Raw genomic sequence first — 15,924 nt, 5'->3', positions numbered from 1 at the left:
TGGGGTGCAAAGTAGAAAAAAAACTCTTGCAATGTCCCGTAAAGGTATTCTGTGTCAATTTTTTTTTTTATAAAAGTTCAACAGGATACCCCAAAAAATTTACTTTCGTTTTGGGGGCGAAAAAAAGTTGAGGGACAAACTTATAAACTAATGAAATCGACTCAGGGAGGGGTCCCCAAGTATGTGGTAGGTGTTTTTTAGAATGCGGTTGGTTGCGGCAGGTAGATTTTTCATTATTTTTAAAAGTTCACTTTAGGGAACCCATTTTCATGTACCCCAAATTTGATGGGACTAGTTTTTTTTTAAATGATTTTCTTCACCACTTTGTTAATGCCACATTAAAGTACCTGCCGACACCGTTTAAAAACCCTAAATACCTTTAGCAGGGCTTTTCGGGGATACTCATAGTGATCCCCTATGTTAGTACATCTTTTGGGGGGTGACAGGCTGATTTCCCCAAAAAGTGACAGGACTTTTCGCTACTTACCTTTCCGCCAGGTCCCATTTTCGCTGATTCCTAATTGAATACGGGGATACGCGGGCATGCGCCCGATACTTTATCCCCAGGAAAACCGGCGATGACGGCAAAAAGTCCGACCTCAGACTTTTCGCCTCTAGCTGAATATGGTCCTAAGTGTCTAAGTGTTTATTGAGTGGCTTGGTAATCACGCTCAGTAGTGAAATCGATCGGTCCACCGATAACCTGAATATTTGTTACTTGATATATTAAGTCTGTGTTTCCCAACTCCAGTCTTCAGGGACCCCTAACAGAGCGTGAGTGAATTATTTATTTATTTATTACCAGTTATTTATATAGCGCACACATATTCCGCAGCGCTTGAATCCAGTTTTTAATTTTATTTAGGAATATTAAAAGCAAGCGGACCGTGAGAACCCATATTTTTCCAGTATTTTAGCTAAAGCCTATGGGAAAAAGTCAGATAAAATGTGGTGAAAATGTCTGAAGCCCACTTTGTATCCTGCCAGCAAATGCCTGGCCAAGCTGATTGGTGGAAACAGTGGGTGACCACGTAAACGAGTGAGAGGCGATGGATAAGATAATACCAAAAAATGGCCATTTAGCTCCTCTGATGGATATCTTCTAGGCTGAATATCTACCTTCTGAGTCAGAGTGGATGGAACTATATCAACGTCATTATAGGTTTTTGTGTGATGCTACATCTGCCACAGTGCAAGAGAGTTAACATACACATTACAAATTAAGCATAATACCAAGATGTGTGGTACAAATAAAAGTATAATTTGCACAGGTACAGTCAGGGCCGGTGCAAGGTTTCTCAAAACCCTAGGCAAAACTTCAGACCCTACTTCCCCCCCAACCCACCCATCTAGCCCATCCCTAACCTTAGGCATCCTCAGCATGTCAACATTTCATGTGACAGTTCCAATGTCAACATTGTGAACATATAAACATTCTGAGGATATCAACATGTTGCCTGTCTACAGTTTGAACCAAGTCGACATTGTAACCGGATACCCCTAATGTTTTGGTGTAAAAGCAGAACAAAATGGGATTCCTATAGTGCAGTGATCTCCCATTAGACCAATGCATCCCCTGGGAAATCTACAAAGTGCAACAGTGTGTGATGGGAAATAACCAGCATACAGTGTACTTGTTTCAGGATAATATGATAGATGGGCAGCTTCTAATAGTATCAGGGAACAATTTAAGACACATCATAAGAAACTGTGTCTATCTTAATAAACCTCCCTTGCCTCCACCACTCTCCAGTCTAGAACACCATGACCACCTGCTGCTGGAGCTGGGAGTCTGTGCAATGATCACTGCTGTCACTGGCCAACCAGGATCTTTGTAAAGAGCACTTCTGAGCAGCACCTCTCACACCAGGGCTGGATTAAGCCTTTGGGGGGGCCTAGGGTACTTAAGACAGGGGGGCCCTCCCCATCTTGTCAGCACGCTCTCGTGGCTGTGCACTCCTCCTCCTGCAACTCCATGAAGGAAAAGCACAGTTCCCACCTTCACACTTGCAGGAGGGGCAGACCTGCTACACAAATACACACATACATATACATTCATATATTTGCACACACTCATACACACACAGATAGATAGATATGTATATATATTACATACATACACATATATATATATATATATATATATATATATATCTGTCTCAGAGTGCCTTCACAGTTACCTATACTTTAATAAGAGTATATGGAGAAGTTATAACACAAGAAAAGTAACTTTTACTTACTCAGTGATGTGATTATTGTCCCCAGTCCCTGCAGCAGCCCCTATCAGCCAGTCTGTCTGTCACTGGTCAGTCCCATGATGCCGAGCACCAGAGGGGTCAGAAAGGAGCATGTGATCAGCTCCTCCAATTGGTGCTCAGCCCCCCTGACTCCTGATGCAGCTTAGCCTGATGGGATATCCTGACTCCTCTCAGCTTTGGTCTGTGTAGTGTAGTGTGATGGAGAGCTGCAAGGACGGTCTTCCCCTGCTGTGCTGCCTGTGCCAGTGTGAAGGCAGTGCAGCATCTACAGCAGCCTCCCCTTATTATTGTACTCGCACCCTGGCCACATTTAGTGCTTATGCCCCAGATTCTATGCCTGAGCTGCCCTCTGCACATTAGTAAACAAGAGGCGGGCTGCTCCGGCTGGTGAGCGGGGCCTGCAGTGTCAGACTGTCAGTGCTGTTGTGACCGGTCACCAGGCAGCCCAGGGGCGGTCAGGACTAGTAATACTTGCGGCCGTCGCTAGGATCATCTGAAAGAAGTCTCTTTCAGACATCCTTCATTTTTTTTTCAGCATCAGCCGGCCGCCCTACAGGTCCCGGCGCTCTTAGGCAGCTGCCTAATGGAAGTGCCGGCCCTGGGTACAGTGACAAATAGCACAGAAAAGTATAGATTCTGTATGTATAAAATATAACTTGGCAAAATAACACTCAAAAGTGCAGTATGAAACATAATAGGAACAAGCGAGTTAGACTGCGAATGGGTCAGGCATGACACGTAAGTTAGTTTTGGCAATGTTCCTGAGAAGGTTACATTTGTAACTCCCTAGCGAAGCTCTTTCAATGTCTCTTAGAAGCCTATGAGTTTCCTGTAGAAAAATAAAGGGATCATTGAAATTGTTTATTGTTGTCACTACAACATTAAAAAATGCATAAGTGAGATTACAATGCAATTCATCACTCACATAAATTTAAAATACACAGTATTAAAGGTTTAGGCTAACAATTACAGAGGGAAAGAAACTATTCTGCAACCTGCTGTTTCGGCATCCAAGACACCTAAAACGTTTTTTGGAGGGCAACATTGAGAAAAGCGAGTAACATGGAGGACTAGGATCAGAGATAATTTTATTGGCCTTTGTAATACTCCTCCTAGAAAAAATGTCATCCAACTTAGGCACGGCTTTCTCTCTCTCATCAGCTTTAACTACTCTATCTAAAGAGCTGCGATCAGAACACTTGGAATTCCCATACCACACTGTAATAGAGTAAGTCAAAAGACTCTCAATTACACAGCGCTAGAAGTTCACAAGTGTGGGCTTTGACAGGCCCACTACTCTGAGCCAACATAGGAAAAAAAAAAAGGCGTTGCTGAGCCTTACCCACCACAGCTGAAATGTGAGAAGACTACGATAAATCCCCAGTAAAGTTGATGCCTAAAAATGTAACCCCACTAACCATCTCTACCTTCTCACCATTCAAAAATAATGGCTGTGGGGTTATTTTCCTAGATCTTCTAAAATCAATAACCACTTACATTGTTTTCTTACTATTTAATAACAAATTGTTATTCTCCCCCCTCTTAGCAAGCTGCCTCAGCTCCTCCCTATAACTGTCCTCCTCGTCCATACTAATCAAGCCCACAAGTGTAGTATCGTCTACGAATTTTACAATTAAAATTTGATTCTGAATTTGTAGAACAATCAGACGTTTACAATGAATATGAAAGGGGACTTAAAACACAGCCTTGAGGGACTCCTGTGTTCAGTACAAGCTCAGACGAGAGAGTAGAACCCATCCTAACTGGCTGTGGACGATTAGTCAGAAAGTCCAATAACCAGTTACATATTGGCACATCAAATCCAATCTCTCGGAGCTTGGCAATTAATAACGCTGGCACAACGGTGTTGAAAGCGGAACTATAGTCCACGAGCAACAGTCTTACATATGAGTCCCTGTTCTCTAAATGACGGAGGACCTCATGTAAAACCGTAAGAGCAGCACCCTCGGTTGATCTATTTGAACTGTACTCAAGCTGGTGAAAGTCAAAACCCACCGGTATGCTACTCTTAAGATGGCCCAAAACAGCCCTTTCATAGCACTTCATCACCAATGATGTAAGGGCAATTGGGCGATAGTCATTTAGACCGGTTACTATCGTAGATTTAGGGGCAGGAACAATTGTTAAAACTTTCAAACATTGCGCAACGATTCACTGAGCTAGTGAAAAGTTAAACATTTTTGTAAAAATTCCTGCTAACTGATCAGCACACATGCGTAAAACTCTACCTGGAATGCAGTCCGGATCTGCTGCCCTCCTAGCATTAGTTCCATGTAGGCAAAGCCTATCTGACGGGGGATCACATGTTTCTACTGCAGGGATCAAGTTAGCCTTCTCAAACCTTGCAAAATTCATCTGCCGAAGGGCCATCTTTCTTATGGATACAGGTATTAAGCCTTTATAATCAGTTAAGTGCTTAATCCCTTGCCACACTGACCTCGCATCACCACATTCCCTAAATTGGCTCTTAATTTTGTTTGAGTATGCCTCTTTAGCCATGCGGATGCCCTTTTTCCAGATTTGAACGTGCAGTTTTATAAGCTGTGCTATCTTTAGCCCTAAATGCCCCATCCCTAGATCTTAACAGAGAACGGACCTCACTATTCATCCATGGCTTCTCATTAGGAAATAGATGGATTTCTTTTTTCCTAATAACACTCTCTATACAACAATTGAGGTACATCCGAACCATAGAGACCAATAAATCTACATTAATGCTTGAATCCACCATTGCCTCTTTAACAAACAATTCTCAATCAGAACATTCAAGGCAGCCCTGCAAACTTAACAGAGCCCCTTCAGGCCAAACAGTAACATTCCTGGTAACCGGCTTAGACCTTTTAATCACAGGAGTATACTTTGGGACCAGAAGTAGGGAATAATGATCTGATTGCCCAATATGAGGGCATAAGATGGTCTTATAAGCATCACTGATATTTGTATAAACGTGGTCATGTAGGTTTCGAACAGTTGTATATAAGGTTTATATTTTTGGCGGGGAATTTAACCTATTGATGTTAATAAAGATCACAATGGATGGTAAATAGCCTAAGAATAAAGTTATAACAGGAAGGAGTAGAGTCCTATGGGGCAAGGGACTGAGTAGGGAGCTGTGTAAGGGGGGGGGCAGTTTTCTGGGAGTGAGAGTGCACAAATTCACCTACAAAAGAGAAGAATAGGCCACTGGGCTGGAGATCTTAAGTAATAGTATGTGGTGAAGGCTGCAATTTGTGGGAAAGAGAGGGCAGTAAGGGCTTGGAGGTGAGATAAGACTTTATGTAACCATAATGGTGATCCTGAGGTGCCTGAGGAACGATTCTACTAAAAGCTACTCAGTTCCTTATTCTTACACGGCAGGATATACGCCACATTATTCTTTGTTATCTTTTGCTTTTTATGTGTAAACATAGAGTAGGGGATATGTACTAAGCCTTGAAGAGATATGAAGTAACAACCAATCAGCTCCTAATTATCACTTTACAGGGTGTGTTTGATAAATGACGGAAGCTGATTGGTTGGTACTTTATTTCCAAGGCTTAGTACATCTACCCAGAAATTCTAATCAAAGTCATGTTGAACAATAGATTTAAGGATTCTAAACCATGAACATTAACAATAAATTCTTAAATTTCCAGTTTCTCCTGTACAACTGTTTTGGAAAGCCAAAAAACATGCACAAAAGCTATATAAAAAAACCACATGAATGAATTGGCTAGTAAAGACACGCATACATTGATGTGTTGTAATCAGCTGTCGCCCCAAGCAACAGTGTGTAGGAGATGTGGTGTGTGCAGAGCATAGCAATCTACCCTGCAGACTTTCTTTCTGTAACATGTTTTCCTCTTCGTTTTCCGGAGTGGGAGTTGAATTTCTTTATGCTACATGGAAACGTGGATTTGATTGCTGCTGATCTATGTTGTCAGCAGGAAGATAATGTTAAATAAGTTTTATAACCTGGGTCTGGGTATGTAAAACATTGTAAACCACATATATGTTTGTGTGTATTCCTAGGAGACACACTTCCAGATATTCTTGTCTTTGTTCTTATTATATCTGAGATATCTGAGACATATGTAACTAATTTTAGTCATCATCAGAATATCTGCGCTGTCAAATGTTTTTAAAACAGCGATTGACATTTGTTTCTAAAATAGCTGTAAATACGCTTGGTGTAATGACTAGTTTGCACTACTGTTTTGCAAAAACACATTTTAGGCTAAATGTATGAAAAACCGCACAATAGTTATGCTGAATGTTTGTAGGTTTCAGAGTGTGCACCAAATGACACGAGTACCAGGTGTTGTACAAGGTTCCCAGAACTCTCATGGGTTTGAATTGTCACTTTTATTCAGTCATCTCCGTCATTGAATTGAATGAATTAGACCAACACTTGTTACTTTGTAAGTTACAAGTATTGTAGTTAAAATCTAGTCTTCATTGAGAATTAGCAGTAAATGGAATTCTCAATATGTAAAAACTCGACTACTATAATTTTTTACAATATACTTTAACCAATGATTAAGACAAATGCACCAACCTTATTTAAGATGGTTACCTACTGGTGTTGGAGGGAAAAAACTGCCTGTGACATAGCATTTAAAATGTGATGGAAGCTGGCGTGCAACGTCTAATAAGTGCTTGTACAGCTGATGCTGTGGGATTTGTGGGAGTGAATTGAGAACTCACCTTTGAACCACTTGTGTTTACTTCTTTGAGCATAAATAAATGGAATGTATAGCACCTAAATGCAAGGTCTCCCAAACTCCCAACCTCAGGTGGAATTTGGCATTGGGGTTATTGAATCCCTTATATTTTATACCATACCCGTTTTCATGCTTTTACTGGCTTTCAACCGAGGGACAGAACAGTGCATCGCAGGGCCCTATATGAAAACGTACGCCGATCCCAGCGATGATACTATAGCCACAAGGCCATCTGTGCTATTCTGAACATAGCAGAAAATGGCCTCTTCCAAACATGCATGGTTGGTGTGTGCACCTACCGCCTATACCCCGCTCAGAAAGAGCCCGCTGGGTGCCTGGAGGGGGGTCTACGGCTCAACATATTTATGTACCCATATTTCTGGGCTCTGTACCAGCAGCAACCATGGTAGTAATTCTATTGATTAAGATGTTAGTAAAAGCGTTGTATCTTGCAGTATTCTGTGACTATACAAGCTCATTGTTCAGTCAAATAACAATTTAAAACCAGGGAGAGGAAAAAGTTTTTAATGAAGTACATACATAAATCTTACTCTTCCATCACATCTTGTATAGTGTACCTTATTTAGTATTCCTATAGAAAATGAATGAGGTTGGACTAATTGCGTGTTTGTAATATGTATAAACTAAATAATAAAAATGTTTTATGATGAACTGGATGCATTGCAGGTATATGAAAACAGCATAACTTAATGTGCTTGTTTATTAATTGCATATGAAATTGACTAAAATATGAAATTCCAAGTAATATATGCTGATGACCCAGTATGACTATATATTTAAGAAAATATGGCGTATAGATTAAAGCAGCCTGACATTACAGTCTTTCACCAGGGATTACTAATTATACGATATGCTCTACTTCGATCATTTGAGTATACTAGCCGTTTTATACATATGCATGTATTCTTGTATTTCAGTGCTGCTGGAGATGCTATTAATGACTGTAAGGTTCATTTTCCGGAAGAAATATACAAGATAGAAAAGCCTGGAGCATATCCTCTATCATCTGGAGATGGAGAATTTAAAAGTATGTTGTGTGGGTTTTTTTTTTTACAATAGCTAAGAATGCTAGAACTGAGGATGGAGCTATCATGGTCAGGGATGAATATGCCCTATAGAAGCCATACTCTTCCCAGTGTTTAAGGAATATGATGCATTGCTTTATGTGTGTATGATAACATTGTTGTTTGCTACTTCTCTACTACTTTACATACAATAAATCTATTAAATATAAGCATTTTCCTTTTGTGCTAAACTGTCACTGATGTGTAGACATGGACAGCCATACACCACCTCACTACAGTAAAAAATGGCCGCTCCTCTCCTGAAAATGAGGTAGCAAAACATAGCTAGTACTTTGTTCCATGCCATTTGTGTTTTATACTGTACATTACACGTACACAATGTAGAGTTTGTGTAAAGGCTGGAAATGGAAAGGCCACCATTTTCAGATGAACGGTTAGGAATACAACTGAACACAGCTTTGATTTTTGAGAGCGATAAAACTTCATTTTATAGACTGTAGAACAAAAAAACTAAAACATGTTATCCTGTATACCAGGATAACAGAAGATGACTCCTTTTTGGGGGCACTCTTGTAATATAGTAATTATTGATGAGTGAAAATAGCTCAAATGTCACTATTAATTTTTCTGCACTTAAAAGAGAGAGAAATACTTAGTTTACTTACCAAACTCACAATAACCATAAAACGTAATATTTTGTGGTCTAGACTGTTCTAGATATGACACATAGAAGCGGATTGGTTGCTGTGGCCAACTTCTCCACTTGATCTATCTTAAAGGTTTGTTACATTGCCTCCAAGAGTGGTAATACCTGGAGATTATTTATGCCCCTTGATTATCTTCTGTAGTTGTAGAGTAGACTGACAGAAATGATTTACAAATAATCCTAGCTGAATTGTCATCTTGCAGGGAAAAGTGGCCCAGAATGTAAGCATTGCAAAGCAGACCCAGATTCCGAATGCAGGTTCTGCTCCTGCTACTTGTGTGGGGGAAAGCAGGATGCTCACATGCAGCTCCTGTGTGATGAATGCAACATGGCCTATCACATATACTGCCTGAATCCCCCGTTGCCCAAGATACCAGAAGATGAGGACTGGTATGTATAATGAAATAAAGACAATCTTCCAGGTTTGCGGTGTTTTGTAGTAGTGGTTTAATGTACACTTTGGTGCTTCAGCCATTCATGCTAAAGGCCTACACAGTGGGTGGCACTACAATTATTTCCTGTGGAGTAATAATACTCCTAATAACACCAACTGTATCATTTTTGCTACATGAGTTTCTGAGAAGTCTACATAATGGACATGATCAATACTTTCCTACTAAACCTGTTGTATACAGCCATGGTCAAAAGTTTTGAGAATGACACAAGTATTGGTTTTCACAAAGTTTGCTACTTCAGTGTTTTTAGACCCTTTGTCAGATGTTACTATGGAATAGTGAAGTAAGATTACAAGCATTTCATAAGTGTCAAAGGCTTTTATTGACAATTTCATTAAGTTTATGCAAAGAGTCAATAATTGCTGTATTGACCCTTCTTTTTCAAGACCTTTGCAATTCGCCCTGGCATGCTATCAATCAATTTCTGGGCCACATACTGACTGATGGCTGCCCATTCTTGCCTAATCAATGCTTGGAGTTTGGCAGAATATTTGGGTTTTTGTTTGTCCACCCACCTCTTAAAAATTGACCACAAGTTCTCAATGGGATTAAGTTCGGCGGAGTTCCTGGCCATGGACCCAAAATTTTGATGTTTTGTTCCCCGGGCCACTTAGTTATCACTTTTGCCTTATGGCAGGGTGCTCCATCATGCTGGAAAAGGCATTGTTCATCACCAAACTGTTCTTGGATGGTTGGGACAAGTTGCTCTTGGAGGATGTTTTGGTACCATTCTTTATTCATGGCTGTGTTCTTAGGCAAAATTGTGAGTGAGCCCACTCCCTTGGCTGAGAAGCAAACCCACACATGACTGGTCGCAGGATGCATTACTGATGGGTAGCGCTCACCTTTCCTTCTCCGGACAAGCGTTTTTCCAGATTCCCCAAACAATCTGAAAGGGGAATCATCAGAGAAAATAACTTTACCCCAGTCCTCAGCAGTCCAATCCCTGTACCATTTGCAGAATAACTGTCTGTCCCTGGTGTTTTTCCTGGAGAGAAGTGGCTTCTTTGCTGCCCTTTTTGACACCATGCCATCCTCCAAGAGTCTTTGCCTCACTGTGCGTGAAGATGCACTCACACCTGCCTGCTGCCATGCCTGAGCTAGCTCTGCATCGGTGGTGCCCCGATCCCACAGCTCAATCAATTTTAGGAGACAGTCCTGGTGCTTGCTGGACGTTATGGGCACACTGAAGCCTTCTTCACGTCTATTGAACCTCTCTCCTTGAAGTTCTTGATGATCCGATAAATGGTTGATTTAGGTGCAATCTTACTAGCTGCAATATTGATCCGCTTTGCCTATGAAGCCCTTTTTGTGCAAAGCAATGATGACTGCACATTATTGAAAGATCATAAAGGCGCATAGTGAGCATTTAAAACACTTATTTAATATAAATATTTAGACATTTATATTCTAAATATCACACAGAATTGATAAAAGACATACTGTGCATATATTAAAGGCTAAAAATTAATACATAGAGAGTCAGGTGTTCCAATAGCAGGATATTAATACACTTAGTAAGCTCTGTAGGAAAAAATCCACAGCATAATAATTGACGAAAAGAATTCCAATCGTAATAGTCACTTAAAAGCAACAATATGACTGAAAAACTGGCATAAATCTCAACCTCCCGTTGTAAGATCAGCTCACCACCTGCACAGATATCACTCCCCGGAACAGTCACATAGTAGCAGCGGTGGGAGAAATCCTAAGTGTATTACACTGCCCGTTTGTGGAGTCAGGCAACCATCTGGAATGATGATGGAACAGCGTCTAGCCGAAGTAGCAGTGGTGGGTAAAGTCCTCACCGTTTGGTGGAGTAAGGCAGCCACCTGAAGTAGTAATAGAACAGCTGGAGCAACACTTTGATAGCCGGAAAGAAGGGGAGGGAGAAAGCCACCCACGATGGCGTCAGACATCCATATGATGATCCGTAGCATCTCTGTCAATAACCAGAGCAACAAAGTGGTATTAGAATTCCTGCTCAGTCCCTTAATGCGTTTCTCCGTTCTCAAAATTGCAAGTCCTGTACTCTCCCTCTACCTTGCAGGTAACCATGGTTAACAAGAGGAAGAACAATGATTTCAAGCTCCACCCTCCTTTTATAGCTTCCAGTCTGTTATTCTAACTCAATCCGCATGACAGAGTGATCTCCAGCCTTGTCCTCGTCAACACTCTAACCTGTGTTAACGAGAGAATCACTGACATGGTGTCAGCTGGTTCTTTTGTGGCAGGCCTGAAATGCAGTGAAAATGCTGTTTTGGGGATTAAGTTCATTGTCATGGCAAAGAGGGATTTTGCAATTATTTGCATTTCATCTGATCACTCTTAATGACATTCTGGAGTATATGCAAATTGCCATCATAAAAACTGAAGCAGTAGACTTTGTGAAAACCTATACTTGTGTCATTCTCAAAACTTTTGGCAATGGCTGTACATACTGATATATATCTTCTGCCCTCTGGTGGAAATTCCATGCATTGCAGGCAATAGAGATCTTTTGAATCTGATATTACCAAAATGACTACATTTAATTAATGACCCACATGATTTTACCAGGGAAATCTTTGCCAATTTGCATATAAGCATATTTACTGGATTGAGGCAACCTATAATTTTTCGTAACTTATTTTATAGTAGAATCATGTTGAAAATGTGTGTATTAAATATGATACAGCAGGTATAAATGGTCATTTTATCTGTGAATCTCCCAAATATAATTTTATTGCATTTCGTGATACATTATGCACAATACCAAATACATTGGTTTGATTACTTTTTTATTTATTTACTTATTAACAATGTGCCAGCATTTTCTGTTACGCTTTACAATTTGGAACAAAACCGTAGTAAACCTAGGTAATAACTGACAAAGGGCTCTATAGGGAAATAGGCATTGATACACAAGGATAAGTGCTACATATTGCATGTTGGTCCACCCCGTGCTCAGAGGTTCTTGGTGGGCTGTATGATCCAGTCACACATCAGTATTGGCCATGTGTCAAAAGAATGTGTCCGTGTAGATAGAGAAAATATGTAAAGTTATGTGCGGACTCTGTAGAGGGGATGGAATTATGTAGGATAGCTTACAGAGGTTACGTGGGTGGTTCTGGAATTTGATAATCTTGCCTGCAGAGATTAAACTAATGCCCCTTTCAGACATCTCGAGATTCCCGGGAATTTGGCCTGCCTCAGCCAAATTCCCAGGTAGCCGTGTCTGTCTGAAAGGTACCTACCCGGGAAAGAATCCCCTGCAATCGACCAGGATTTTTCCTGGGACTTAAGTCACGGGAAATTACCCTACTTCTGTCTGAATGGTGCTACCTGGGAATTTACTACTCCCGGGCAGCACCAAGCAGCTTTTACATGTAGTTGACAGCGCAGTGTGTCCTATAGGACGCTCAGCGCTGCTGCTTTGAGTTGGCAGCGCAGAGCATCCTATAGGACGCTCAGCGCTGCTGCTCACCAGCGCCGGCCGGCTGTTCCACAGCAGGCCGCCCGCACTCCCGCTGGACCACAGGGAATTAAAACAAATTTTAAAAAAATTTGAATAATAAAAAAAAAAATCTGCATTATGATTGGCCAGCTTCCGGCTGCTGAATGATGACCTCATCATCATCAGCCAGAGAGGGGATAGGCTAGGAGGAGCAGACGGCAGAGAAGAGGCAGGTAAGCAGAAAAACCCTGCTCTTGTCTGAAAGGGGTCTACCTGGGAATTTCCCGGGTAGACACTAGTGTGAAAGAGGGGTCTCGACCAAATACCCGGGAATTTGCACAGGAGATATTCCCGGGTCTGAGCAGGAAATTTCCCGGGTTGTATATCTGGAAGGGGTATAATTAAAAATGTAAATAATATATATTTAAAATGGAATTTAAGATACTCATATGCAAAAATACAACCTCTAAGGGTGCCTCCTGATATGTTAGAGCATGGCACAGATCATTTATCAACATGGGAAAGTCAACAGTGATGTACACATTGAGCATGCAATCACTTCACATGTCTATTGTGGGGAATGAAGTCCACCTTTGCCTGTTTTTTTTTTCCCTTTATGCCACAATGCAAAATAAAAAGGTCCCTGTTAGGAAAAAATAACCCAAAGTTTCAAATAAAATGGAAATTTTTTTTTTTTTTTGCTTCTAAAAAAAGAAGTGATCAAATTTCCACAAATGCCTGAGGCAGCAAAAATGTTACATAATAAATGTTAGATTTTTGTGTATGTATATTTATATATATATATTAGAGTCAATATATGCTGGCACTCCACAATGTAAAAGGGGTTACTTGGTATAGGAACCTGAAGTATGGACAAAGTAAACAGCGGCACTCACGGGACTCCCAATAACGACTTCTAGACACAACAGTGTAGTTCAACGTTTAAGTCTTGGTAGACTTATCAAGAACGTTTTATTGTTCTTGATAAAAGTCTACCAAGACTGAAACGTTGAACTACACTGTTGTGTCTAGAAGTCGTTATTGGGAGTCCCGTGAGTGCCGCTGTTTACTTTTGTATATATGTGTGTGTGTATTTTTTGCCTGTTAATTTATGTGTCAGGGTTAAGGGGTATTTATATTTAAAGTATAGCTTTGCATCATATTGCCATAATGACCGCTGGCTTATGGGTTTCACAACTGCACATTTAAGAAAGTCAGTATTGTAATAATAACAAATTAATCTTCAAAACTTATTAAAACAAAAAAGCACAATCTGTATCAGAATTAAAGCAACAATAATTACAAAACACTAATTTTAATACAGAAATGTTCAGCTTCATACACTCATTACATGCAATCAGGTCGGGGTCCGGGTGAAGAAGGGGGCGTGGCCTAATCGTGGGAAGAGTGGTCACGCCCCCTTAAAGAAAGAGAAGAAAAATGTTTTTCCGGCGCTGGTGAGGGGGGCGCAGTGAGCCCCTCAGCCCGGCGCATAGCCAGTGGGGGGTGCGATCAGTGTGATCGCACCCCCCACAGGCATAGGAGACTGCTGCGGGGGGGGGGTGTCGCCGGGCCCCTTCAGCAAGCAAACATGATATTTAACATCATGAACTTGTTTCAACTCCATACCAAGAATAGACGTTGTTGTAGACTTTCTTGTAGTTTAGATTAGTGAGTGAGTGTGTTGTGTTTTTCCTGACACAAGACTATACTTCTGACGCTCATTCTTCTCTGTGATTGGTTATTCGGCATTACCCTGCCACCGTGATGTCTTTATGGGCAAGGCAAGTTTAGCAACACGGTGGCTTTGCACCTTGCAACAGAGAGCCTGGTTTCTGTAAGAGTGATGGGCAACCTAATTCTCCTCTAGGGCCACAGAAGCAGTCCTCTGACCTTCAAAAGGGTTGCACATTATCATTAATCTCAATAATAACAAAACAGACCCAAAATGATCTCTGCATCCTAGCATCACTGTTCCTGAAATGTGTTCAATTGCCACAAAATGCCCTTCTAAGTCTCCCACTGTCTCCAATATTCCCTCGCATGTTACTCACAGCCCACACTCGCTTCAAAATTCCACTACTTGCCACAAAATGCCCCCATATGCCATTCAGATTACGCACCACCACAGATTCCATCATGCCTTTCAGGCCTCCCCTTGTCACTCATAGATACAGGAAGGAAAGGCATCATGTGATGCTGACTGCATTACTCCATCCACCTCTGATTAGCTGCGCTGCGTTACCTCACTGCTTGTTTCGTGATGTGCAAGTTCTCTGACTTATGCCCTAAAGCAGAGAATAAGTCAGAGCAGGCGCATAGAGTGGGGAGGCTGCAGGTAATGCGTGTTGGGCCACCTGTTGCCCATAACTGCAGGGTTTGGGGTTTTTCTCTCCCCTCCCAGAAGAACAGTTTCCTGTAAAAAGAGGCATGAGATTGATCTTTAGGAGTGCCAGAGAATTTCAAGCTGTCTGACACCTGTGCATACTTTATCGCAACATCTGTAAATGTATCATTTCATAGGATGGATAGACACAAATATATATTTGCCCCATAAATTGTAGTTGTGTTAGCCCTATGAAATCTCTATTAGTATAACTAAGTATAAGTTTTAGCAAATGCTCTGATTTTGTGTAGTAAGCATTTTTATTTGTCATTGTTACCTTTATACACTATATTAACAGAATCACCTGTAGTTGTAATTGAGTTATGCCGAGTACCCACCATGTGATATGTTGTTCAATCAGCCGACGAACAACATATCGCATAGTGCATATGTAAGTCTGTAAAGACGATATGTCTGTTCAGACATATCACATTGGCCCTGCAGCACAGTCGTTGCCAATATATCTTGCAGATATATCGGCACAACTGTCTTGCTGCAGGAACCGCCGACACGGACATCTCAACTGGGCGGGCAATTTCAAATGCTTGTCCAATTGTGATGTCAGCACAGACATCGAACAATAGATTGGTACAGATGTGTCATCTTGTATCTTTGCCACGTATGCCGCAAGTCGCGCACCTGCGACTAAGTACACGCGCTGCGTTCACACCCACGGCCTGGCGTACCGCAGCGCATGTGCAAGTCACATGGTGCGATGTCTGCGCACGTTTGCAGTTAAAGCGGCAAAGATGGAAAAGGACACATCTGTAAGTGTGTATTGGCTTACCATTCACCGGCTCTGGCTGCAGATCTCTGGGTCAACGCAAAAGTTGCCCAGATGTGTGCTTTGCGCTACCCACACACTGGCTGTTTTGTACTTCTGCCATACATCCAGATCAGTGAGCAAGCTGGC

The 15,924-nt window shown here is 41.3% G+C and overlaps 1 protein-coding gene across 1 annotated transcript in view; it reads left to right on the top strand.

Moving 5' to 3' along the window:
- Positions 1–15,924, top strand: part of UHRF2 (ubiquitin like with PHD and ring finger domains 2) — a 110,231-nt gene that overhangs the window by 75,739 nt on the left and 18,568 nt on the right. The window contains exons 5-6 of the mRNA XM_088476578.1: positions 7,921–8,030; positions 8,938–9,124. Of these exons, the coding sequence (XP_088332704.1) occupies positions 7,921–8,030; positions 8,938–9,124 (297 nt within the window). The remainder of the gene's footprint in view (positions 1–7,920; positions 8,031–8,937; positions 9,125–15,924) is intronic.

The sequence above is a fragment of the Taudactylus pleione genome, unplaced genomic scaffold (assembly GCF_031769625.1).
Source record: "Taudactylus pleione unplaced genomic scaffold, aTauple2 ptg000190l, whole genome shotgun sequence".
Taxonomy (NCBI): Eukaryota; Metazoa; Chordata; class Amphibia; order Anura; family Myobatrachidae; genus Taudactylus; species Taudactylus pleione.
The sequence above is the reverse complement of the archived record's forward strand: the minus strand, read 5'-3'. Positions and strand labels throughout refer to the sequence as shown.